Below are 25,694 nucleotides of genomic sequence, written 5' to 3'. Positions count from 1 at the left end.
TGCAAGTCCCCCACTGGGGATTGAGCCCACAACCTGGGCATGTGCCCTTGACTGGAATCATCGAACCTGGGACCTTTCAGTTCGCAGGCTGACGCTCTGTCCACTGAACCAAACCAGCTAGGGCTAGACTTGATTTTAAGAGACTAGAGATTATAATGGAAGTTAAAGTTATAGAAGAACAATTCATTCATCAAGCCATTCCGCTGCTCCTCAGCCTAAAGAAGATGTTGAACCTTTGAGTTGATTATAGCTAATAACCTGCGATCTCAGTTACAGGGATTGTAATACAGGGAGCTGCAGAAGGCAGGCACGCTGGGAACTGGGACACTAATCTATTTTTATTCCCCTTTCTTTCTCCCACTTGCAAGCTAAGCTCAGCATTGGCCAGAGAGAAGTAACAGTTCAGAAAGGACCGCTGTTTAGAGCTGAAGGTTACCCTGTCAGCATCGGCTGCACGGTAACTGGCCACCAGGGACCTTCCGAGCAGCATTTCCAGTGGTCTGTTTACCTGCCGACAGCCCCGGCCCGAGAAATCCAGATCGTTAGCACCAAGGATGCCGACTTCACTTACGCAGCGTATGCGCAGCGGGTGCGAAGCAGGGACGTCTACGTGGAGAGGCTCCAGGGCAACTCAGTCTTGTTGCACATCTCAAAGCTCCAGGTGAAGGATTCTGGTGAATATGAGTGTCACACACCGAACACTGATAGCAAATACTATGGGAGTTACAGTGCGAAGACTACTCTGATTGGTAAGCCGTGTGCCCTCCTCTGCTAGCCACTCCCAAATATCCATCGCAGTGCCTTGCGGTGTGACATGGCTTTATATTGTGCTGTTTGCTTTAGCAAAATTGCCCATGTACCTCTCTGGATATTTGGGGGATTTATCACAAATAGGTATTTCGTGTTTTTGAAAGCTGTCAATTAATTTTTCCAATCAACTTTGCCTTGAAGATTGAGATAGTGTGTGTCTTCCCAAGGCCTACCCACAGCTACCCATAGGTTGATAGTAGCCACAGCATCAGTCAAAGCTTAGAGAGCTCTCATCAGGTTATGTCTTCTCTTGGAGGCAGAACATTAACTTGATAAGAGCTGGTATTAATGTCATAGGTGGTATTAATGTCATAATGTCAATGCTTATTTTCAAACTACCCTTCTCTAGAATATTTACCAAAAGAGAGAGGGTAATAGTTCTTGCAATTACCATTTTGTCCCTTTGCCTAGAATATCTTATCACCCTTTTTTCAGCCTAGCAAACTCCTACATATACTTCAGGACTCAGTTTAGCTATTACCTCTGCTCTGAAACCTGCCCTGACTGTTGCAGGCAGTATTCCAATTTCTTTCCTCTCAATGCTCTATTCACACCACTATTCTTAGCCCTCACCCGTTTATGTGGTAATTGGCTACTTCTGTGACTCTCTCCTACCTCACTCTGAGCACCAGGAGGAGGGGATGTTTATCTCAGTCCCTTGCACTAAATAGATGCTCAGTAAATAGTCATTGATCGAATCTAAGTGTTGCCTTCACTTAAGCTTAGGCTCTGTCATTTCCTTTGAGGACGGAGAGAATGATGAGGTGTAGGATGGTTATCAGCACTTTCGAACAGGTTGCATGTTGGCTCTGAATAGCAGATAACAGATGGTTTCAGAATGTTGTTTTATAAAGGAGCAGGTTAAGGCCAAGGAAGTGAACTGACTTGCTCCGGTTCGTGTAGTCAGATAGGGACAGATTTTGGATCAGAATTTAGGTCTTCTAGCTCCCAGGGTGTTACCCTTTAAATACTTCACGTCCAAGTAGCAACCTTGGCTACAGCCTAGGCTAAACATGTAAAGTCAGGATCAGTGCATCAGGGAGCCATTAGCTTTGCTGAGTTCCGCCGACTGTATGTACATAGATGCCAACATTTGCATTGGCCACAGGGAACACGTATGGCTACCAGAAAAGAAACTCAAAGTATGTGCTTTACTGATGGCGGGTCAGGGCGCCATCCTCATCTAAGTAGACCAGTCTGACTGGCATTGGGCCAATTATCATTATGTCTTTGCTTCCAGTTATTCCAGACACCCTCTCTGCCACCATGAGTCCCCAGACTCTCAGTAAGGAGGAAGGTGAGCCGTTAGAACTTACCTGTGAGGCAGCCAAAGCCACAGCTCAGCATACCCACCTGTCTGTCGCCTGGTACCTGCTGCAGGATGGAGGAAGTCCAGCCACCAAGATTATTTCCCTCTCCAAAGATTTTACGTTGCTCCCTGGGCCCTCATACACAGAGAGGTTTGCACGTGGTGCCGTGCGGCTCGACAAGCTTGGGACCGCTACCTTCAGGCTGTCCATAGGGAGCCTGCAGCCCTCGGATCAAGGCCGGCTGTTCTGTGAGGCAACTGAATGGATTCAGGATCCGGATGAAACCTGGACTTTCATTGCAAAAAAGCAGACAGATCAAACAACATTGAGAATCCAGCCAGCAGGTAATTATCTTCTCGGAAAATTAATGTGCTGATGGTGGGTATTTATGGGATAACTTCTTTTTTTCTTCTAATCTTCTGTTGAATCTAAAAATGTTTTTCCTGAAAGCTTGAGTAAATTTTCCTTTCGCCATCCGGGAAGCATAAATAAAAGAAAGACCGTCCGTTTTTGGCTTTGTCCACAGGAGGGTTTGTATGGGCTAAGGTCTGTTGAATAGTTGGATAGATTCCACAAGCCGTATGTGGAAATAGTGAGTGTTGTTACCATTCTGGCCAGGCTCTGCAAGGACCCTGAGCCTCAGCCATGCTAAATGCTCTGCCCAAGGTCACCCCGCTGCTGAGCGGTGGAGCTGGCCTTCGGAATCAGGTGTGTCACCACAGACACCTGGCCTGAGTCGCTGTAGATTGCATTGGGTGGCATTTTCTTCTTTTTGTTGCGATTGTAAATAAGAGCATTTTCTTAATTTATTTTTCTAATAGTTCGTTGTTAGTGTCTAAAAATACAACAGATTATTTTTGGATGTTGATTTTTGTAGCCTGCACCTTTACTGAAATTGTGTATTAGTTTTAACAGTTGTTTGAGTGGAGTCTTTTGGAGTTTCTACACCTGATTTTACTTCTTTTTTTTTTTCTGATTTGGATGCCTTTTATTTATTTATTTTTCTGGCTAATTGCTCTGGTTAGGACTTTTGGTACCATGTGGAATAGAGGTGGTAAGAGTGGGCATTCTTGTCTTACTCCTGATCTTAGAGGAAAAGCTTTCAGTTTTTCATTGTTAAGAATGATATTAGCTGTGAACCTGTCATAGATCACATGTGCTTTTAACGTAGGAAAACTCCACTGGATACTCTCAGCCAAAATATAGAGCAAGAAATCACAATTTCTAGTAATTCAACATCGCGTAAAATCTGTCATATCTTTTATTTTAAAAACACATTGCTCTATACTTTATACATCTATGCACACATCCTGCTTAATAGGATTGCATTCAGAGAACAGGTATGCTGTTCTTTCTGTGTGATGTAAGAAACAGGCAAGGGCATTTTCGATGCTAGGCATTTCTTCGGCCTATCTCCTCCTTAGACTTGAACCCCAACATGGCATTCAGTCTTTGTACTGTCCTTACGGGGCTGTCATCTCTCTCTGCTACTGAAGGGACAGATGCAGTGGCCTCTCTAAATACCTGCCTTGCTTTGTTTCCCAGTGAGAGATTTTCAAGTCAACCTTACGGCCGAGAGCACGTTTACTGAAGGGAAACCCTTGGAACTGGTGTGCCAGGTACTAGGCAGTGGCCGGGACCCACAGCTTCAGGGCGTTTGGTTCTTCAATGGTATGGAAGTGGCCCGTATTGATGCCGGTGGAGTTCTGGGCCTGAAGGAAGGCTACAACGAGAGAGCAAGTCAAGGACAACTCCAGGTTTCAAAATTGAGCCCCAAGGCTTTCTCTTTCAAGATCTTCGCTGCGGGCCCAGAGGATGAAGGCACCTACAGATGCGCAGTGGCGGAGATGACAAGGGCTCAGATGGGCTCCTGGCAGCTGCTTCAGAGCAAGCAATCCCCAGACAGTCACGTGCACCTGAGGAAGCCAGCAGGTATGTGAAGTCAGACCAGGCATGGTCAAGCTTTTTTCAGATCCTCTCCTTCATTAGTATAGGCTGCCTCAGGGACAGAGTGGAGATTTCCTGAAGAGTCAGGTGTCAATCAGATCATTTTGGGGGGGAAGTACAGGAAAGCACCCAAACTAGCCGAATACCTGAGCCCTGTTCTTTCTTCCTTCCTTTTTTTTTTTTAAATATATTTTTATTGATTTCAGAGAGAAATGGAGAGGGAGAGAGAGAGAGAGAGAAACATCAATGATGACAGAGAATCATTGATCGGCTGCCTCCTGCACGCCCCCTATTGAGGAGCGAGCCCGCAACCCGGGTATGTGCCCTGACCGGGAATCGAACTGTGACCTCCTGGTTCATAGGTCGGTGCTCAATCACTGAGCCACGCTGGCTGGGCCTGAGTCCCGTTCTTGAGCGGCTAAATGGGTCATGACCGTGGATGCTCCACTTTATTTCTCTAAATCTCAACTTCCTCAAGTGTAAAATAATGACATACAATTAGATTGTCCTTAAATCCTTTCTTGCTATCCTAGGTTCTTTGATTCTATTTGCTGGCAGCCCTAATTTTCCACAGTGGCTTTTTCTTCAAGCAGAGAACACCTGTCTGAATGAAGCCCTCTGTCTTCTTTTGTTGTGTGTGTGATGTGAGTAGGTTAAGAGGAAAAAGCTCCACTTTGCTTCTTCCTGGGGAATGAACACCCACATTACACCCCACATTCCTCCACCATTCAGGTGCCTTTTGTCAATCCTTTATTATCTTCACCAGCCATAGGGACCAGTTCTAAGTTTTTTTTTTTCTAAGTCATAATTCTGCACCAAAGCATGGCTCAGCAAAGGAATGAAGAGGGAAATGATAGTACACAGGCTCTATTCCCTGCATTTTGCTGTGATGTGGTGAGATGTCTGTCCAATGGGTCTGAGTAGCTGTAGGAATGAGACTGGAAAGGCCACTCAGCTCTCACTTAGTTTATGAAGGTTGGGTGACCTTAAACATATTTGAATAGTCAGTGCTTTTGTGTGGAGAAAAAATGGATAAATATGCAACTAATGCAGTGGTCCCTCAGTGTCCATGGGGATTGGTTCCAGGACCCCTCACAGATACCACAATCCATGGATGCTCAAGTTCCTTATATAAAATGGCATAGTATTTGCCTATAACCTGTGTACACCCTCCTGTATACTTTAAATCACCTCCAGATTACTTATAATACTTAATGCAATGTAAATATTATGTAAGTAGTTGTTATTCTGTATTGTTTAGGGAGTAATGACAAGGAAAAAAGTTTGTACAGATGCCACCATCTTAGGCCCAGCTACACAGTACATGTCAGGTGTAATAATAACTTTTGTGTGTGTGTGTGTAATATTTTCAACCCACATTTGGTTGAATCAGCAGATGAGGAACCCACGGTTATAGCGGGCTGACTGAATTAGGATTCTCTGGGCTGAGTATTAAATTCAAAGTCTGGAAAGACTAATTTGCCTGAAAACAAAAACCAAAAGCGAACTAAAAATTAAGATATCCTTATTGTACTTGCTCATTGGAGAGATCTCCCAAGATAGATAAATTCCCCTTTCATGCTTTTCTTCATCTCCCCGTTTGCTAGGAATGAAGATACAGAAGCTCTGGCCTAGAGTGGCGAGCCAGGAAGTGCGTTGGTGTTAGTTTTCACACCAAACATTTGGTTTAACTTTCTAGGAATCAAGGAAAACAATGTAGGCGGTTTACATATTTACACAGAACTAAATCTCTGCTTTGTGCATCTCAGTTTCCCCTGGAGCATATCTGTGACCTTTCTTAAACCCAGAATGTGGGAATTTGTGCCAAAGGGACCATAGGTGTATGTCATGGAGTACAGATCCTAAGCTTACCAGTAGGGTGGTCTTCTAAAGCAAACACAGTCCTTTGTGTAGGCTGGAGCCCAAAATGGGCCCAATATGTAGAAACAGAAAAAGTATTTAGCAAATTTACTAAGGATCCTGTTGCACACTCAGTTTTAAAAGTCAAGCCAGCCCTGGCCGGTGTGGCTGGGTTGGATGGAACGTTGTTCCGTTGTTCCGTACACCAAAAGGGTGGCCGGTGTGGCTGGGTTGGATGGAACGTTGTTCCGTACACCAAAAGGGGGCAGGTTGGATTCCCGGTCGGGGCACATGCCTAGGTTGTATGTTCCTATGGGAGGCAGAGGTTCGATTCCCGGTCAGGGCACATGCCTAGGTTGTGTGTTCCTACGGGAGGCAACCAGTCGATGTTTCTCACATCTATGTTTCTCTCTCTCTCTCTTTTCTCCCCCCTCCCCCCCCTCTAAAAAAATCAGTTAAAAAAAAAAAAGAAATGAAAGTCAAACCATTGTTTGAAATATGAGCAGAGTTGTATCCTTCTATGAACATTTTAGACAGAAGGGGGAGACGCACTACTGAAACCGGGAAAGTCAGCATCAGCGCTACCTGTCACTACCAGAATCAATAAGTAGAAACAAGGACTGACTCTTTGTGGGCACTTTATTCAGACGGCGGGTAATCTGAGAAGACGTCAGGCTATGTACCCTAAAAAGTCCACCTTACATCTCATTTCAAGCCACCCTTTTTATAAGGAGAAGAAAAGTATAGGTAAAGGGCTTAGAATTCAGGAGAAAATAGGTAAGGGGTTTGGAATTCAGGAAAGAAGGTTAATCAGATAAAAGCTGCAGTCCAGCGATTTTCTGAGATCCCCTTTATCTGCATCCTGCGTAGGGGACATTCTCTCCCTGGAGCACAATGGCTCAGATACAGTCTTGTCTTGTCGCTTACAGTCCTCCTGAGACACAAAGCTCGAGTTGCTTGTGGGTCTCCTGAAGTCAGGGCAGGTCCAGTCATACATTCCAGTCCCTGGAACAATAGCTTTCTACATGCATTAATTACCATAATGGTTACATTAGAGTAGTGAGATTATGAGCAATAAAATTCCCTCTAATTTCTAAGCCTCAGTTATGACTCTATTTTTAACTTGACAAAAATGTAAGTATAATCATGCTTCTAATACCCAAAATTTGGAAACAGGTTTGCATGCATATATATATATATATATATATATATATATACACACACACACACATATATATGCATATATATGTGTATATATTATATATATATAATTTGTAGACATTAATCTTCATTCTGCCTTTGTAACTTATATACATCTGTAATAATAAAAGCGTAATATGCTAATTAGGCCGGATGTCCTTCTTGACGACCTTCTGGACAAAGCTGCCGGCGGGCAGCAGGGGCCGAGGCAGAGGCCAAGGGCTGAGCCCCTTGCATGAATTTCGTGCATTGGGCCTCTAGTATATATATAAAACAGCAGAAGAGTGAACTACGTCCACAGCAGGGAAGAACAATTTGCAAATTCAATTAGATGCTATTCAGATTCCCAGTGCCAGTTCTTTTTCATTTTTCTCCTTTCGCTCTGAACCACCCTATTTTCACGAAGTGTCTATGATAACATACTAATGCTAACAGCTAACCCTTACTGGGCACTTTCCCTTGCCAGCCAGGCTAAGCCCTTTGCATGTGCCATTCATTTAGTTCTCACAACAATGTGATAAGGTGATTGCTATTAGTACCCTTATATTTACAGGAAAGAAAATCGAGGCTCAGAGAGGTCAACTATGTTGCCCAAGATCATTCTGACTCCAGGGACCTGGGCCTTCAGCCTGAGGCTGGGCTGCCTCCGATGCATGAGCTCCTGAGCTGTCTTTGCTTTGCCTACAAAGCACCCAGGACCAGGGCTTGCCCAGGAAGTGGTTATTGAATGAATGTCTGCATTTCTACACATCTTGAATTTCCCACCTGGGAACCAGATTCACATTTATAGATTTAAAAGAAGGATCTCCCTTCAGCCAACACCACCTATATATTATATGTAATTTGAAAAAGAGAAATATATCTGCACATATGTATTTTCCCCCAAGTAATCGTTTTTAATGAGAGTATTGTGAACAGAAATCCTATTTACAATACTCCTTCCCTGTTCAAAACACATGCTAATTTAGGAAAAAGGTAAGTAGAGAGAGGATGGTCATTTTAAACTGTGCAAGTCTGACTTCCAAAAAACTAAAAATTTAAATAAACACAGCTTCGTTACTTTCAGGGTCACACATCCCCCCCCTAATTAATTTAACAAAATATTGCCAGATGTTTTCCCAACTAGATGTTCTCAAGGAAGGGCTGATTTAACACACTGCTAAGAAGAAGGGCACATTATAAATTGTTTAAGTGTGAATAGGCTCCCCTGATATCCTTTCTGCTGTCTTGTTTCCACCATTAAAGCATTTGGCAAGTCTTTTTTTCCTGAGGTGGTGCAGGAGCAAGCAGCCTGGTCTGATTTGTCACTAACCAGTCACGTCCCAATGAATGAGATCTCCCTGTGTTTTAGAAAATTTTTCATTTCCTTGAACTCATTTTTTCTTACCCAGCTGGTGTGGCTCAGTGGTTGAGCGTCGACCTATGAACCAGGAGGTCATGATTTGATTCCCCGTCAGGGCACATGCCCAGGTTGCAGGCTTGATCCTCAGTGTGGGGTGTGCAGGACAGTCAATGAATGATTCTCGCTCATCACTGATGTTTCTATCTCTCTCTCCCTCTCCTGTCCTCTCTGAAATTAATAAAAATATTTTTAAAAAATAATAATAATTTTTTTCTTCTAAAACCTGTAATCCACAGCAAGAAGTGTGGCCATGTCTACCCAGAACAAGCAGCAAGCTGTGTGGGAAGGAGAGGCACTCACCCTTCTCTGCAAGGCAGACGGAGCTGAAAGTCTCCTGTCCGTGAGCTGGTGGCACGTGCCACAGGGCCAGACACAGCCGGAGTTTGTGGCTGGCATGGAGCAGGATGGCACCGTGCAACTGGGTGCCTCCTATGGGACACCCACTAACCACGGCCACGCCAGGCTGGAGAAAATGGACTGGGCCACCTTCCGGCTGGAGATCACCTCCACCACGGTCACGGACAGCGGCACCTACGAGTGCAGAGTGTTCGAGAGGGTCCGGAGCCAGGCCAGAGGCCTGAGCTGGACGCAGAAGATGTCGGTCACTGTAAAATCTCTGGGTAAGTGTCGAAGAAATCCTTTTCTGAAATCACCAATATCTCTTGCAGTGAGATGGGGTGGCATCTGATTGTGTCTCCTCCTGAATCCCCTAGTTAAGGTGTGTGTACCCAGAACACAGAGCATAGTCTTTGGCTACCATGACTGTCAGTTAATCTCCAAAGTTCACTCATCTTTATAAAAATCATCTTTTTTTTAAGTCCTCACCTGAGGATATTTTTACCGTTGGTTTTTAGAGAGAGTGGAAGGGAGAAGGAGAAAAAGAGAGAGGAAAACATCCATCTTACATCGATTGGTTGCCTCCTTTTCGTGCCTGGGATTGAGCTTGCACCGGGGTACATGCCCTTGAGTGGAATTAAATCTGGGACCCTTCAGTCAGGCTGATGCTCTATCCACTGAGCCGAACCGGCCAGGGCTATAAAGATCATCTTTAAGGTACAACTTGTAAGCTGTCATTCAAGGCTAAAAAGGAAATCCTAGGAATTGGAGTAGACTTATAGAAGAGGTATGCCAAGTGGAGCTGAGTCCCATACACTCAGCTTTTGACAGCTGCAGCCCTGGAATGACAGTCCGCCTAGCGTGTGCCGAAGAGTGTACTGCACATGAGTGGGGGTAAGGAAAGGAGCCCAGGCACCGGGCCTGGGGAGCACCCCTCCCACTCAGGGGCAGCTGTCTAAGGAGCGGACTGGACAAACACTTGCCTGTTTGCTGTTGCTGCTGAGGACGCTCTGAGAAGAGGCTCAACTTTGGAAAATTGAGGTCAGCATTCAGGACAGACTGTACTGTGAATCAGCATCTACCCCCCAAATACTTGGTACTCCCCGGGGATGAATGATGGTTCGGTGTGCAGAGATGGTGCCTGGGAAGCTGGGCAGGGCTGGACTTTGGTTTGATAAACATACGACAAATTGCGTTTCGCATTTCTGCCCACAGCGTCGAGTTTACAAGTTAGTCTGATGAGCCGTCAACCGCAAGTGAAATTAACCAGCACCGTTGACCTGGCCTGCATAGTGGGGGCCGGCTACTCCGACCTCCAGGTACCACTCACCGTGATGTGGCAGTTCCAGCCCGCCGGCTCTCACGTCTCTCACCAGCTCGTTCGAGTCACTCATAATGGCACCATTGAGTGGGGGGACTTCCCGTCCCAGTTCCAAAGGCGGACAAAGATTTCACAGTCTTCGTTCCGTTCTCAACTCTTAATCCACGAGGCCACCGAGGAAGAGGCGGGAGTGTATCAGTGTAAGGTGGAGGTTTATGACAGAAATTCCCTGCCCATGAATGGCCCGGCGAGGGCTTCTGCCAGCTCTCACCCCTTGAGGATAGTCATCTCTTTACCAGGTAATCACCACTCAAAATTAATCCCTGCTTCTTTTTTTTTTTAACCTCAGCTGAGAATATTTTTTTCCTTTAATTTTTTAGAGAGAGTGGGAGGGGATGAGGGGGAGAGAGACAGAGAGACAGAGAAACACACACACACACACATCGATTGGTTGCCTCCCACACATGCCCTGACTGGAGCGGGGGATCACTTGGTACTCCCCGGGGATGAATGATGGTTCGGTGTGCAGAGATGGTGCCTGGGAAGCTGGGCAGGGCTGGACTTTGGTTTGATAAACATACGACAAATTGCGTTTCGCATTTCTGCCCACAGCGTCGAGTTTACAAGTTAGTCTGATGAGCCGTCAACCGCAAGTGAAATTAACCAGCACCGTTGACCTGGCCTGCATAGTGGGGGCCGGCTACTCCGACCTCCAGGTACCACTCACCGTGATGTGGCAGTTCCAGCCCGCCGGCTCTCACGTCTCTCACCAGCTCGTTCGAGTCACTCATAATGGCACCATTGAGTGGGGGGACTTCCCGTCCCAGTTCCAAAGGCGGACAAAGATTTCACAGTCTTCGTTTCGTTCTCAACTCTTAATCCACGAGGCCACTGAGGAAGAGGCGGGAGTGTATCAGTGTAAGGTGGAGGTTTATGACAGAAATTCCCTGCCCATGAATGGCCCGGCGAGGGCTTCTGCCAGCTCTCACCCCTTGAGGATAGTCATCTCTTTACCAGGTAATCACCACTCAAAATTAATCCCTGCTTCTTCTTTTTTTTAACCTCAGCTGAGAATATTTTTTTCCTTTAATTTTTTAGAGAGAGTGGGAGGGGATGAGGGGGAGAGAGACAGAGAGACAGAGAAACACACACACACACACATCGATTGGTTGCCTCCCACACATGCCCTGACTGGAGCGGGGGATCAAACCTGCAACCGAGGTATGTGCCTTTGACCGGGAATCGAATCTGGGACCCTTTGGTGCACCAGCGGATGCTCTAACCACTGAACAACATCAGCCAGGGCAATCCCTCCTTTTTTTAAAAAAAATACTACTCCCACTTTGGGTAAGTTATAGAATTCAAACATGAAATGCTTCTCCCTGTGTTTGTACTGCATACATCAGCACCACATATAAGCGTTATCTAGGCTAACTGTGTCAGTATGCACAGAATGGCCATGCTGGTTGTTAAAACACTGAAATAGTTCCACACCGACTAATAATAACTGTTCCTCCATGCCCCTTCTCCATCTTTCCACAAGTCCCCACCAGCCAGCAACCCAAGAGTAGTACCACATGGCACAGCGGGGACCTCTAGGGCTAGCACCAGTGGGGTGTGGATCATGTACATTTCATCAGAATATATTTATCCACTTACTTTAATGCGTTGATGTATATGAGTTAGAGAATTTATGATTATTGGCCAATATAATTTACCTTGTCAGTTGCTAATAGAGCATAGAGGTTAAAAGCAAGACAACCTGGGCCAAGTTCTGCTGTGTCGGGTATCTTCTTTCATGACTTTCGTTCTCTCAGGGAAGAGTGTTCGAGAGCCTTTGAGGTCAATTAGATCTGACAAGCACTGGGTAGCAGCATGGCTTTGGCCGAGTCACTTAACCTGCCCAAGCCTTGGGACCTCCCCTGTAAACTGCGAATGTGCAATTTAAAGGTGGTGGCATGCATAATGTGCCTAGCACAGTGCCTGACACATCAAGCAGATGCTCAAACGTGGTGGCTGTCATTGTTCTGTCTGCTGCTCAGCAATGTTTTTGGTAACAGTAATGGTCTCCTTGTTGATGAACTCGTGCCTTAATTTACTTGTCCTTTCTGTGGATTTTGAAATTGTTGGCCCAAGCCTTTCTTCTTGAAACTTCTTTTTTCTTGACCTCATGATATGAGCTTTTCTTGGTTTCCCTCCTAACGCTCCGACTGCTCCTTCTCATACTGTTTTGCAGAATTCTCCTCCTCCATTGATTCATCCCTTGGGGTTTCATCCTCAGGTTGCTCTCTTCTCATCCTATACACTCTCCTGAAGTGGGCTTATTCCTACCCCGGATTCAACCTATGTCCTGCCAACTCCCAGACCCATTTCTTCTGATCTCCAGACACGTCTATGCAGCTGCCGCCAAGACATGTCTACACTCAATATGTCAAAACATAAATGCACCATTATTATCCCCCCAAAGCTACTTCTCCTCCATTGTCTTTTATGTCCCCACCACCCACCAGTGACCCACATGGGAAGCCCGAGTCATCCACCACTCCTCCCTGCTCACTTCATATCCACACTCCCATAGCCCAACCTGCAAGGTCCTTTATGATTTGGTACGTTTTATGTCTCTCCAGCATCATCTCCTTCCACTTTCCATCTTGAATTTGAACCCCAGCCACCCTGAATTACTTGCAGTTCTTCAAATACTCTATGTTCTCTCTCATTTTCAAAGTCTTTGTTCAAGTTGCTTCTTTTGTATAGGATTTCTTAACTCCTTCTCCATCAGTCTAATTCCTATGAACCCTTACGACTTAGCTTAGAGCTATTTCCTCCAGGAAGCGTCCCTCACTCCCACAGTTGGGTGAGGTGGTCCTGGAGTGTGCTTCGATGGCCACTCCTGCATACCTCTGTCCTGCGTGGGTGACACAATCCTATAACCTCTAAGCCTCTGTCCTTGCACTAGTCCTTCCCTCTGGACTGTGAACCCACCGAGGGGAGGGATCCACAGAGCCTGGAATAGTCTAGCACATAACATAGTATGTGCTTAATAAATGCTTATTGACGGAAGAGCAACACCAATAAGCAGCTACAAAAGTAGAATCAGTGATGTCAACATGAAGTGAGACTAAGAGAGCGGTTCTCAACCTGTGGGTCGCGACCCCTTTGGGGGTCAAACGACCCTTTCACAGGGGTCACCTAAGACCATCGGAAAACACATATATAATTACATATTGTTTTTGTGATTAATCACTATGCTTTAATTATGTTCAATTTGTAGCAATGAAAATACATCCTGCATATCAGATATTTACATTACGATTCATAACAGTAGCAAAATTACAGTTATGAAGTAGCAACGAAAATAATTTTATGGTTGGGGGTCACCACAACATGAGGAACTGTATTAAAGGGTCGCGGCATTAGGAAGGTTGAGAACCACTGGACTAAGATCTGGAAGCCAGGTTTTATCATTCATCTTTCTGACTAAGCAGAAAAGCTGTTGGGATTAAAGAATAGTTGATTCCATATGTATATGATATTCCCACAGTTGAGTGGCTGCATAGAGACATATGAATCTTTTTTTTTTTTGTCACTCAATGGGTTTCTTTCTTGAGACATACAATTTTAATAGCCCACATACAACTTCCTTTTGTTTACCCATATTTGAAGGCACATACAACTAGACTGGCAAATTGTGAATCCAAGGGTGTGCTGGCTAGTGAACACACAGACAAAGAACTTCCTCTCCCTTTGAGTTATAAAAGGCTACAGAAGAGAAGATGTCTGTGCTTAAACACCGAGGCGCTATCCTGTGGAAGAGATTGGGTTTTTCTGTATGACTCTTCCTTACTGCCCCACCCGCCTGTCCCCTCCCCCTGGGCAAGGGTAAAACCAGGACCTGTGGATGGAGGTTGTGGAGAGGTAAAACTCACCTTGATATCAGGAAGAATTTTCTAGTGGCAGAGCTATCTGAAGACTGAATAGGCCGCTTTGTCAGGTAGTGAGTTGTCGGAGGCTGAATGAGCTGTCGGTGGGGCTGCTGGAGAGGGAGTTCACACATCTGAAGGATGTAGGAGTTATTGCTCTAGTTGGCCTCTACTGTGTATCTTCTCCCTTGAAACTCTGTCTTCTAACAAAGTAAAATATGTCGCTGCTCCCATTCTTTTAATTTAGAGAGCAAGCTAAAAGTGAACTCCAGCAGTCAAGCCCAAGAGCTTGCCATCAACTCCAACGCCGCCGTGGAATGTAGCATCTTATCCAAGACGACTGGGCACCTGCAGTTGGCCGTTATTTGGTACTTCTCTCCCATTTCCTCTAACGCATCCTGGCTGAGGATCCTGGAAACGGACCAAACCAATGTTGTAAAATATGGGGATGAATTTCGTACCCCTCGGCGAAAACAAAAATTCCACACCGAGAAAGTTTCCCAAGACATGTTTCAGCTACACATTCTGAATGTGGAAGACAGCGATCAGGGCAAATACCGCTGCGCGGTGCAGGAGTGGCTCTTGTCTGCAAATGGCACTGGGTACAAGCTTGGAGAAGAGACATCGGGTGTGACAGAACTGAAACTCAGGCCCACAGGTAAACTTGTGAGTGTACTCACACGTCTTTCTGTAGGGTTGCCACCTTCTCTCAGGCAGCTGTTCTTCGGACTGATCACATGAAGGTAAAAATAGGACCTAGAGTCCTAGGAATCATGTCCTACACAATGACGGTAGGACCCAGAAACCCACCAGAGGGGGGCGGTGGGTCACCTAAGGTGAATCAATCTGAAGGTTCATAGACTTGGAGGGGAATAAGAGTCCTTTGATTGGTTTGCCGAACAGCCTGGCAGCCTGGTCCAGGCAGCTACCCAGGGTATCATATCTTCAGATCTCTACTAGTATAATAACAAGCTGTGTCATTCCGGTGGGGCTCTATTGTAATTTGGCAGAGAAAGAGTAATACGAAGCATATTTCTCCCACTGTGAACAGAAACTGTACAACTCTACAGGGATGTGTGCAGAAATTGCTTTTCAACATTTGGCTGCCTAAACAGAAGGCGAGGAAGAGTAGTTAACCGTTGGAATGGCTTACTGAGGGGATCGCCTCTGCCTCAGGAGATCTTTAAAAATGTAATAGGAGTTCCACCCATTGCATTGGCCTGAGAGAGCTGCGGTCCCGTGTGGGCAGGGTTGAGTAGACCTCTCAGCCTTCCATGGGTCACCTCCAGTGTTGATTAACATTAAATGAATGTCACGGCTAAGGGTTGGGAACTGGACGAGATCCAACAGCACGATGCAGATAAGTTCATCTACTTGGGCACTTAAGATTCTATTTTTGATGTAACATCAACAGCAAGATTGTACTGAGCCTTGCTGTGTGTGAGGCGGTTAGGAATACACAGATGTAAGGCACGGCTCTTGCCCGAAGGAGCTCACAGTCTACTAGGGCCGTAGGGAGCCCCTCTGGCTCCCCTTCTCACTGTTCTTCAGACCCTTCTTCCTCTCCCTGCTAAACGTGGGTGTTCCTCGGGGCTGGATCCTGGGCCCATTTTTCTCCTTCTTCCCTGCTCTCTTCAGAGCTTCATAAACACTGCCTTGATTCCAGCTGCCGCCTTCAATGAACTGGCTCTAGGTCTCTATTCTTAGCCTGGTCTCCTGAGCTCCGGGGCTTTTAACCAGCGGCCCGCTGGGCATTGCTACTTGGATGCCTCGGAGTCCCTCACACTCAGTATGTCCTATATTGCATTTAGCCTCTCTGCCGTCCCACCAGCTCGTGCACACTCGGCATTCTCCATCTGCGGGGCTGGCATCCCTTCCTCCCCGTTGTCTAAGCCAAATCTTTTTTTTAAGAAAATATATTCTTATTGATTTCAGAGAGGAAGGGAGAGGGAGAGAGAGATAGAAACATCAATGATGAGAGAGAATCATTGATCGGCCGCCTCCTGGACGCCCCCTACCGGGGATCAGGCCTGCAACCTGGGCATGTGCCCTTGACTGGAATCAAACCCAGGACCTATCCACCGAGCCAAACCAACTAGGGCTAAGCCAAATCTTGACAATGTGTGCACGTCCCTTTCAGGAGGCAGCCACTGCTGAGCTCAAGCCAGAGCTTCCATTCAAGTATGTGGGCTCAGTGTTGTCCAGTCGTTTAATATAGCAAGAAAGGCCTACAGTTGTTTTTTGTGTGTGTGACATGGCTCATTTTGAGGCAAATTCAAATCCTTTTAAAATCCGGAGAATGTCAAACAAAACATATTTGGGTGTGGCTGCTGCAGTGGCCAGCTGAGCACCCTGGTGTCAGGAGTAGGTTAAGGAAGAGGCCCAGGGTAAGATCCTGAGAAGGGACATTTGTAAGAGGGACATTTTCTCTGAAATCAGAAGAGGAGAGGAGTTCAAGAAGAAAATGAACTTCAGTGACAAAAACCACAGAGGGCACAGCAAGGACCAGAGCAGGAAATCAGGCCCTTACTGGGGAACTGGCCGGAGGATGGTAGTGGCATTGGAGGGCTGGCTGCAATAACGTAGGGAAGTACTTTGAAAGGAGGAAGCAGGTAAATACTAGTTTATCACATAAGCTAGTATTTCCCATGCTTTGCCATCAAGAGAAGGAAAGAGTAAAGAATGGTAACTGAAAAAGAATCCAGGATCAGGCAGAGTTGTTCTTTTTTGTTTTCTCTTTATTGTTGAAAGTATTACAGGTGACCCCCTTCCCTCCACTGTCCCCTTCTAGCCTGCACCTGTCCCCCCCGCCCCAGGCCCTCACCACACAACGTTGTTCTTTTAAAGAGAGATTAATACATTTGTTTGTAGTAGAGTTTAACATTTAGTACATACTATGCTTTCTTTTCTGTTTGTTTGCTTGTAACTACTCTAGCCTTCATTACAACTCCTTACCTGATGAGAGAGAAAAAAATTTTTTAAGTGTCAAAATCTGTTTAAAACTTAGTCTAATCCAATAAGGTAAATGGTCTCCTTGAGTAGTATTCTAACACTTGTACAAAAATGGTCAGTCTCTCAGACAGCCTCCTCCTTCCCTGTGTCTCCACCCGAGATCCCCGGGTGTGTGGGAGGAGGGCGATTTGCTAAGAAGGAAGGGCAAGGTGGAATAGCTCACTTGAGGGATTGGGGGTGGGGGGGTGTGGAGTGGAAGTTTTGACTGGTCCCCCTGGGAAGCAGAAGAGACAGGTGACAGGGGGAAGTAAACGCAGCAGGCAGAGCACCCACCGAAGCTGGGTGGCTTTCAGCGGCAGGTCAGGCAGACAAGAGGTATGGCTAAAGGATGGAAGTGGCTGGTTTGATTCATAGCAGAGAATGTTCTCGCAAACATGGAAGAAGGACAGAGGTCAAAGAAAAGTGTTGAAGAGGAAGGACCTGATGTCTAAAGAGTATCAACTGGACCTCCTCCGGGAGAGTGAGGTGCTTCAGAGGTGCCTGGTCTACAAGCCCGGGTTCTTCTCTAACTTACCGCCATTTTATTTCCTAGGAACTAAGGTCCGTGTCTCCAAGGTGCACTGGACAGAAAATGCCACGGAGCACGGAGAGGCGGCCATGCACTGCGGCCTGGAGAGCGCGGGCGGCTCGGCCTCCTTGTTCTCTGTGACGTGGTACTGGGCCGGAGAACATTCTGGAAGTAAGAAGCTGGTGCACCTGCAGCATGACGGCTTGCTGGAGTATGGTGAAGAGCGGCTCAGGAGGCGCCTGCACTGTTACCGTTCGTCCCCTGCAGACTTTGTCCTGAAGCTTCGTCGGGTGGAGATGGAGGATGCTGGGGAGTACTGGTGCCGGGTGGTGGAGTGGCAGCTCCATGGCACCCCAAGCAAGTGGGTCAGCCAGGCGTCGGATGAGTCACAGCATATGGTGCTCACGGTGCTGCCCTCAGGTAACGAGGGGTCAACCCGGCTTGTTTCATGGGCAGGAGGCCCTCTGTCTCCCCTCTTCTCCTTTCCCTCTCAGCTATGGTTGGCTCCTTCTTTAGGCTGAAAACAGTTCCAGACTCCCTAACACAGCGACTTTGTCTTTTCTCTCGGAAATAACTTATTTGGACAGACAAGGTCTACTTGAGGTTTTAGCATAGACATTGAGATGTCAGGGGACTCCGCGCTTGCTTCCCGTCCCAAACAAAAAAGCCTTCAGCATTACATCCCTAAATAACCTAAGCGTGTGTGCAGCCGACATCCTTACCTCCTGGCTGATCTTGAATGTCAGGATGCTGATGTGCAGTGGGGGTGGGGAGGAAGGAGAGGGACCTGGTGACTTTACCTTTGATCTGGTTGAACCAATATCAGCTACATCTCTGCTCCCTGAGTCAAAATCAAAACAAAACAAGGAGGAAAAACCTTTCTAAATGACCAAGAGCCAAGCTTCTTATCTCTCTGTGTGCTCAGCCAACTACCAGGACTTTGATGGGGACAGTCACGTGATGTGCCTCTCCTATTTGCGCCTTGGAAGGCCTCAGAGGAGGAAGTGCACCTGATAGACTCGCTTACAGGCTCCAACAGGGAGGCAAGCTCCTTGAAGACCATTGGCCAAAGGGTGACCCCTCTCTGTGTGGGAAGGTCGTCCTATCCAGCTGAGCCCACAGATTCAGGAGGGAGGTGGAACAAGAGACGCTGGGGGAGAAGAAGGCACCCTTCCAGCCAGTGCCGTGCCAAGCATATCATAGCCATTTATTAAGCAGTTGTTAATGAAAGCAAAAATGTCTCCAGCCAGACCAGTAAATCTTCCCTGGCGATCAATGAGCTGGCAGAGGCTGTAGCCAGCTCGTTCTCTGAGCCACTTCTGCCCGGTGGGGTTTAAGGGGAAGGTGAGAGGTGAGCGATGAGCTAAACAAACTATGGAAAAGGGTCATCAGAGAGGCAGCGGTGTGGTCTTGGTTCCCTACCCCAGGAAGGGTACAAAGGATCGATAGAGATAACACTCCTAGGACACCCGCTAGCTCTGGTGACACTCCTCAGGAGGGAGAGTGCTGCTGGGAACAAATGGAAGTTTCTCAGGAGTAGGGATAGGTGGCCGCCTCCCAGCTACCCAGCAGGGCTTCTAGAGTGGAAGTCAAAGCTATCTGATTTGTTCCCTGGGGTTCCATCATCCTCTCCCCTGCCCATTCGTCAGTGAATTTTCCTCCCGAGCCTCCAAGCAGTGTGGTCTTGGTTCCCTACCCCAGGAAGGGTACAAAGGATCGATAGAGATAACACTCCTAGGACACCCGCTAGCTCTGGTGACACTCCTCAGGAGGGAGAGTGCTGCTGGGAACAAATGGAAGTTTCTCAGGAGTAGGGATAGGTGGCCGCCTCCCAGCTACCCCAGCAGGGCTTCTAGAGTGGAAGTCAAAGCTATCTGATTTGCTCCCTGGGGTTCCATCATCCTCTCCCCTGCCCATTCGTCAGTGAATTTTCCTCCCGAGCCTCCAAGCAGAATTTTTCTTCCTATCAGCTTTTCTTCCATTCCAACAATTATGGAAGTCCCACCCCCCTGAGCGCATTCCCTATATGTTTTCCCATAGAAATTCCTAAGCTCTGCCGAATCAGCACTTTTTTTCAGTAGAATAGATAGTAACTGTAAAAAGTGTATACTTTAGTACATAACTACAAATCTCATCTCTTTGGGCCTCTTTATAAAACAAGTGTGAGGTTTTAAACAGATGGTCCCTGGAAAGGAAATGTTAAACATGGAGTGGTCTTAGTATCCTTCACAATTGAAGACGGCAGGAGATGAGGCTAGTGAGATGGGGAGGTATAGATCTCAAACGTGTCTGAAGTATGAAGCTAAAGAAAGTGAACTTTATCAGAGAAGTTATGGAGTGCCATTGAACAAGTTCAAGCAGGGGAGTGACATCATCAGATGTCTGGGACCAGGTAACAAAACTGGAGCGTGTGGTTCCAGCGAAGGCAGAGATGTTAAGAGGCATTTCCCTGGGGGAACCAACCTTGCATTTTCTTCTCCAACTTACCTCCTTAGCTGTGACTAAGCCAAGGCAGAGGCTCCAGTCTTTTAACCTCACCCTCCGACCCCAGACATAGATGTGTTATTCTAGAGACTTCTCTGTGATTAATGAATGGACAAGCTATAGGGCTTCCCGGGAACTGGGTTATTTGTAGTAGTATGGTATTTGTTACTATTTCCAAGCTTTTATTTGGACAAAGATATACTTAAAAAGTGGGTCCTCACTGGAGATATGTGCGCCTACCACCCTGAAGTTTCTGGAGAGACCGTGCTATTTATCCACGCTACCCCAGTGTCCTCAACAAGGCCTGACACACAGCGCTCACCACGTGTTTGATGAAAGAATGAGCAAACCAGTCTTGTGTTGGCTGCTGTCAGGCGTTCACTTTTTGGGGGATGCACTGGTGTCAGGTTACCTAACCCTACTTTTATTTCTTGGCAGGAGCCGACTCTCCCACACGGCCACACATGGCAGTCAGTTGCCCAAGTTTCCGTTAGGGTGGGGGAAGAGTTGGTAGCCCCCTGACTGTCCCGTACCTTTCCTCCTCCGAATGTTCCTTGTGACGTGTTTGGCTGCGGGTAGAAGCATGTTATAAATTAAACCTCATGATAAAATATTCTCATTACATTTTTGGCTCAGTCTTGCACACCTTGTACTTTGAGCTTTGGGTACTCACTTGGATTAATTCAAAATGCCAAACCTTAATGGTTTTGAATGTCACTAACTCTAACCCAGATAGGCGTGAGGCAGATGGTGGGAAATGGTGATTGCGGGATCCAGAGCAAACACTGTCCTCCCAGAAGAGGTCCTTTGGAAGCAGTGGAGCTGGCGGTTGCTAGCTGGTGGCCAATCGGTGCTGTGAAGAGCCCAGTTTGCCACCCTTTGATGACAGACTGCTCTAAGCAGAGCAGCCTCCTCCCCATTAAGATAGTCAAGCCCCCTGGCAGTGCCTTCACACTGAAGGTTAGCATCTCAGTGGCAGAAAAAGCAAGTACCAGAGCTCTTTTCACCTTCTATGTCAGTGGTTCTCAACCTTCCTAATGCCACAGCCCTTTAATACAGTTCCTCATGTTGTGGTGACCCCCAACCATAAAATTATTTTCGTTGCTACTTCATAACTGTAATGTTGCTACTGTTATGAATCGTAATGTAAATATCTGGTATGCAGGATGTATTTTCATTGTTACAAATTGAACATAATTACAGCATAGTGATTAATCACAAAAACAATATGTAATTATATATGTGTCTTCCGATGGTCTTAGGCGACCCCTGTGAAAGGGTCGTTTGACCCCCAAAGGGGGTTGCGACCCACAGGTTGAGAACCGCTGTTCTATGTGCTGGCCTCATCTCCCCACCGTCACACCACCATCCTAGCAACAGTGATACGTGGGTACTGTGGACTCCCACCTCCCAATTCTCTACCTCCCATGACTTGAAAAAGAAGCCAGAGTCTCCTAAGTAATCATGTGGCTCTCAGTGAATGTCACCCTGGGGGCTGAGGGCTCAGGTGTTTAAGGAAGAGACTTAGCCTGTGGAAGAACGGGACTAAGCCTGTGGCCCCGGAGAGGAGTCAGCAGGCTCAGCCTGTTTTCTCTCTGATCTCTCCGAGAAAGTTGCCTGTGATTTTCCTAACTTTCTCAGTAGCATCCTAGCTGATATTTATTCCTTGCTGACTCAACAAATGCACTAGGCACTATGTGAAATGCTTTATTATGCATTATCTCATTGCGACTCTAGAAATTATTATCCTCATTTGATTGATGAGGAAACTAATGATTAGAGTGGATAAATAACTTGTCCAATGCCAGTCATGATAAGTGGAAGAGCCAGGATTTGAAGCCAGCTCTCCAAGATACTATGGTAGGTGCTCAATCACCACTCTGCACAGGAGTAGTATGAAGTACCAAGGCCCTTAGCCTTTGGTCTCTTCAGCATCTCTGTCTGTGCCTCCTCCTCCTCTTTTTTTTTAAAAAAATTTTAAAATTTTAGGGAGATAGAGAAAGAGATTTGTTTTTCCACTTACTTATGCATTCCTTGGATGATTCTTGTATGTGCCCTGACCAGGGATCAAACCCACAACCTTGGCATATCGGCTCCATGCTCTAAGCAAGAACCACTTGGGCAGGGCTATCTGTCCTTCTTAACCAAATGCCCTCAAATCTATTCAGATAAGATGTGCGAGAATTGCTGTAATCAAGCAGGGCCTTAGAGAGGGGTTAGATAGGATGTGGAGAGGGGGTGATGAAGGATTCAAATCTAGCTTTTCAGAAACCAAAACCAGATTTAAGGTGGAGAATTAAACGAGACCAGAGAAAATGCAGACAATGAAGCCCTGCAGCGCCTTGTCAGCCCTGTTCAGCAATGACCTTCACTCTGTGTAAGAAGAGGGCAGGCACGCCCCTGGGTCCCTGTGTGTGGAATTCACTCTCGTAATTGATTCATCCATCAGTCTCCATTGATGACCTGTGGACAAAGCGCTGCACAGAAAAGATGCATGAGACATAGGCCCTGTCCTCCCGGAGTTGCCAGTGCAGAGGTTGGACCAGTGTCTAGATTCTTGACTTCCAACAAAGACACGTTCTTCAAGGAGCAAAATGCATCAGTAATACCAAAAAATGGAATCCTTGTCGTATATGATTATCAAAATGACCTCAGAATTTGTTGTTTTCATCTCAACGAGTTTACATCCCAAGAATCCTATAGCTTAACCTCTAAGAAAAGAAGTTGCTTATGTTATTACAAATTTCCCTTGAAAGCACAGCTCCTGTTAGCACCAGATTTTCAGAACAGCCCTGGTTTTGAATATCCTGTCATCAGTAAACGTAGCTGAAGGCTACATTTGGCAGTTGGTGTCTCATGAAACATGTGTCTCTCTCTGCATCAAGAGACTGTAAGCCTGGTCCTTACCCAGTAACTCAAGGTCCTGTGTCCTGGAGCCTGTGAGGGTGCGGTCCTCCCGTCTGCTTCCCTGGCTGTGTGGCCGGGGCCCGCTGTGGGGCTGCATGTATGTGCTCCATGTGTCTGGTGCTGCCAGCGCTTCCCCGCGGACTGCAGCTGCGGATGGAGTGTCTTCAGCAAGCCTTTCTATATAGTATCCTCTGCCCCCGGCAGCCCAATCTAGTTCAGATCAGCAAACGTTATCAAACACATGTGCTAAGCACTGTAGGGCCCGTAGAAACAGCTGGCACCATCAGACATACCTGTGATGGAACAAAAGAGATGGTTAGAAGGGGATTGAAAGAGATCTGAACAGGTAGGTCTGAGTGGAAGCGGATAGAAGAGAACTGTCTCTGAGATGACAGGACCACCTGGGGGAGGAGGAGGGCCCAGAGGGTCCGGGTGCAGAGCGCATGCCAGGGGGAGGCGGCAGTAAGAACAGCACAGGAAAGGAGCTGAATGGAGGGGGCCTGGGGAGTGAGACCAATTTGGAGGTGCTATTTTATGAGGCCCGTGCATGTGAGAGAGAGAGGGGAGGGGAGGGATTAGGAAGCAGCAGCAGTGGGAATAACTCAGTGAAAACATCGGGACCGGCGGCGGAGTTGAGAACGAGGGTTGAATTATAGATATCTTTTCTGAGGAAAGAAGATTAAAGGAGAGGTTTTTCTTTTTTGTTTTGCGTTTCCTCCTGGCTGCTAGTTTTAAGTAGGTCGTTGGAGCCTGCGGTGGTTGGAAATTGCTGGGCGAGGGGGTCGGTTGGAAGAGCACCCTCGGAGTTCTGGGCTCCCACACTCCCCCCTTGCTCCTCACATGTGACTCAAGGGGCCGGCTGCTCTCTGGGTGTCATTTTCACGTGTGTTTGCCTGTAACCGTGACTCCCGGAAGTGTATAAGATTGGTTAGTGCAAGTAAGTGGGAGACTAATGATCCTCTTTGTTTCTCTCTTTTTGTCGTAGAGCCCTCGTTTCCTTCCAGGATCTGCTCGTCGGCACCTTTGATCTATTTTTTATTCATCTGCCCCTTCCTTGTGTTCCTTCTGCTCGTCTCCACCCTCTGCCTCTACTGGAAGGCCAGGAAGTTGTCGGCACTGAGGCTAACCTCCCAGAGAGAAAAGGCCCTCTGGGTGGGCTTGAAGGGGGCTGGCGATGGGCCCGCCACCACGAAGGAGGAGGAAGAGGAAGACAGTTGAATTCCAAGAGGCGCGCAGCCTTGTGAAGAGTGTGGACTTTGCAGTGGGACTGATCAGACCAGGGTGTGGCTGAATCCTGGTTCTGCCCTTCTCTGTATCTGTGGCCTTGGGTAAGTTACCCAGGAATCTGAGGAAACAGGTTATCGAGCGTGTATGTGGTGCCAGGCACTGTTACATGTTTCTTTATGTGTGACCTCATCTACCCCTTGCATCCCCCCAACAATGAGGAGCTAGATGGCCTCAGTACCCCGTTTTCATTCACCATGCCTCCCAGAGATTCAGGTTTAATATCTGTGAGCAGAGGAGGCCTGCCCTCACACAGCCTCTGGGAGATGAAGTGAGATCCTACAGCCGTGCCCAAGGGGAGCTGCCCTCAGCTCTCCTCGCTCTTCCATCACTGGTTCCCTGGAGAGACCAGGAGTGACCTGTCCCACTGGCTCCAGGTAATCCTTAGCCTCCAGGGGAGAGGAGTAGAGAAGGGATGACCTGTCCCACTGGCTCCAGGTAATCCTTAGCCTCCAGGGGAGAGGAGTAGGGAAGGGATGCCAGCGAGCCAAAAGGAATTAGGGATATGCCCTTCGTTCCCAGTAAATCTGCCTCCAACAAGAACGTGACTTCCTTCGAGGCAGAAATCTCATCTGTAAATGCCACTCAAGAGCTCTGCATAGCAGGTGCGTCATCAATATTGGTTCTTTGATGAAATGATAAAGCATTTTGTAGCCTGAGTTTCTTTGTTTTCTTTGTTTTTTCCATGTTCTCTGTAAGACTTATTGAGTCATTGCTAAGGAAAAGCTTTTTTCTTTTTTTAATTTTGCGACAGTGCCTCAGTCAGTCCCCAAGGCCTCATATCATAGCTTCCCTTTCTGCCCATCCCTCAAGTCCTCTCTGGCTCCTGGCTCCTAGCCAGTGCCTAATTTTCTTTAACCCGACAGCACTCTGGGGCTATGGTAGTTATTTGGGGGAGGAGGGGTCCATAGTATCACCATCCCCTTCCACTCCAGCGGGGTCTAGAAGTTCAAGGGGGACAGCCAGTCAAGTCTGGTTCCTCAGGATCCCCTATTCTCAGCCAGGAAAAGTCAAGAGGATAATTGGGGTGGGGGTGGGGGGGCGGGGAGGAGGAGGGGTGTTCATGGTTTAAGACTTTCAACAACTGTGCCCCAGGAGATGACAACTGTCCCCACTGGGCCTGAGGTCCCTTCCCTTTGTTTCAAAAGCTGCTCCGGCCAGAACTGAAAATCAATCAGTGTCACCTAACAGACTTGAGAAAACATCTACTTATTATCTAAGTGGCCGACAGCATTGCTGTAACACTCGGTAATTTGCATTTCCAAGGAGAGCAATTTATTTTTAATTATTTTATCAGGCACAGACGTCCTCTCCAAACATAATTAGTTCCTTTGCTGGGGGATTATCAGTGGCTATGAGAACTCCCACTGTAGACCTACTGGTTCCTTAACTT

General features: G+C 47.0%; 1 protein-coding gene across 2 annotated transcripts in view; it reads left to right on the top strand.

Annotated features, from left to right (window-relative positions):
• Window positions 1-24,960, top strand: part of CD101 (CD101 molecule) — a 33,229-nt gene extending 8,269 nt beyond the window's left edge. Inside the window, exons 2-10 of one of the 2 annotated variants that reach the window (XR_001360859.1) lie at window positions 369-749; window positions 2,051-2,464; window positions 3,666-4,052; window positions 8,766-9,149; window positions 10,081-10,485; window positions 14,354-14,764; window positions 17,651-18,046; window positions 24,003-24,678; window positions 24,740-24,960. Coding sequence is in view for 1 of the 2 variants with exons in the window: in XM_005859948.2 (XP_005860010.1) it covers window positions 369-749; window positions 2,051-2,464; window positions 3,666-4,052; window positions 8,766-9,149; window positions 10,081-10,485; window positions 14,354-14,764; window positions 17,651-18,046; window positions 24,003-24,235 (3,011 nt within the window). In the remaining variant the exon portion in view is untranslated. Of the gene's footprint in view, window positions 1-368; window positions 750-2,050; window positions 2,465-3,665; window positions 4,053-8,765; window positions 9,150-10,080; window positions 10,486-14,353; window positions 14,765-17,650; window positions 18,047-24,002 lie in introns of both variants that reach the window. The other variant, XM_005859948.2, reaches the window with a different exon arrangement.
• The last annotated feature ends 734 nt before the right edge of the window (window positions 24,961-25,694 follow it).

This window comes from Myotis brandtii, unplaced genomic scaffold, assembly GCF_000412655.1.
Source record: "Myotis brandtii unplaced genomic scaffold, ASM41265v1 scaffold131, whole genome shotgun sequence".
NCBI classification, from domain to species: domain Eukaryota; kingdom Metazoa; phylum Chordata; class Mammalia; order Chiroptera; family Vespertilionidae; genus Myotis; species Myotis brandtii.
This window is presented reverse-complemented; position numbering and strand designations above follow the sequence as displayed.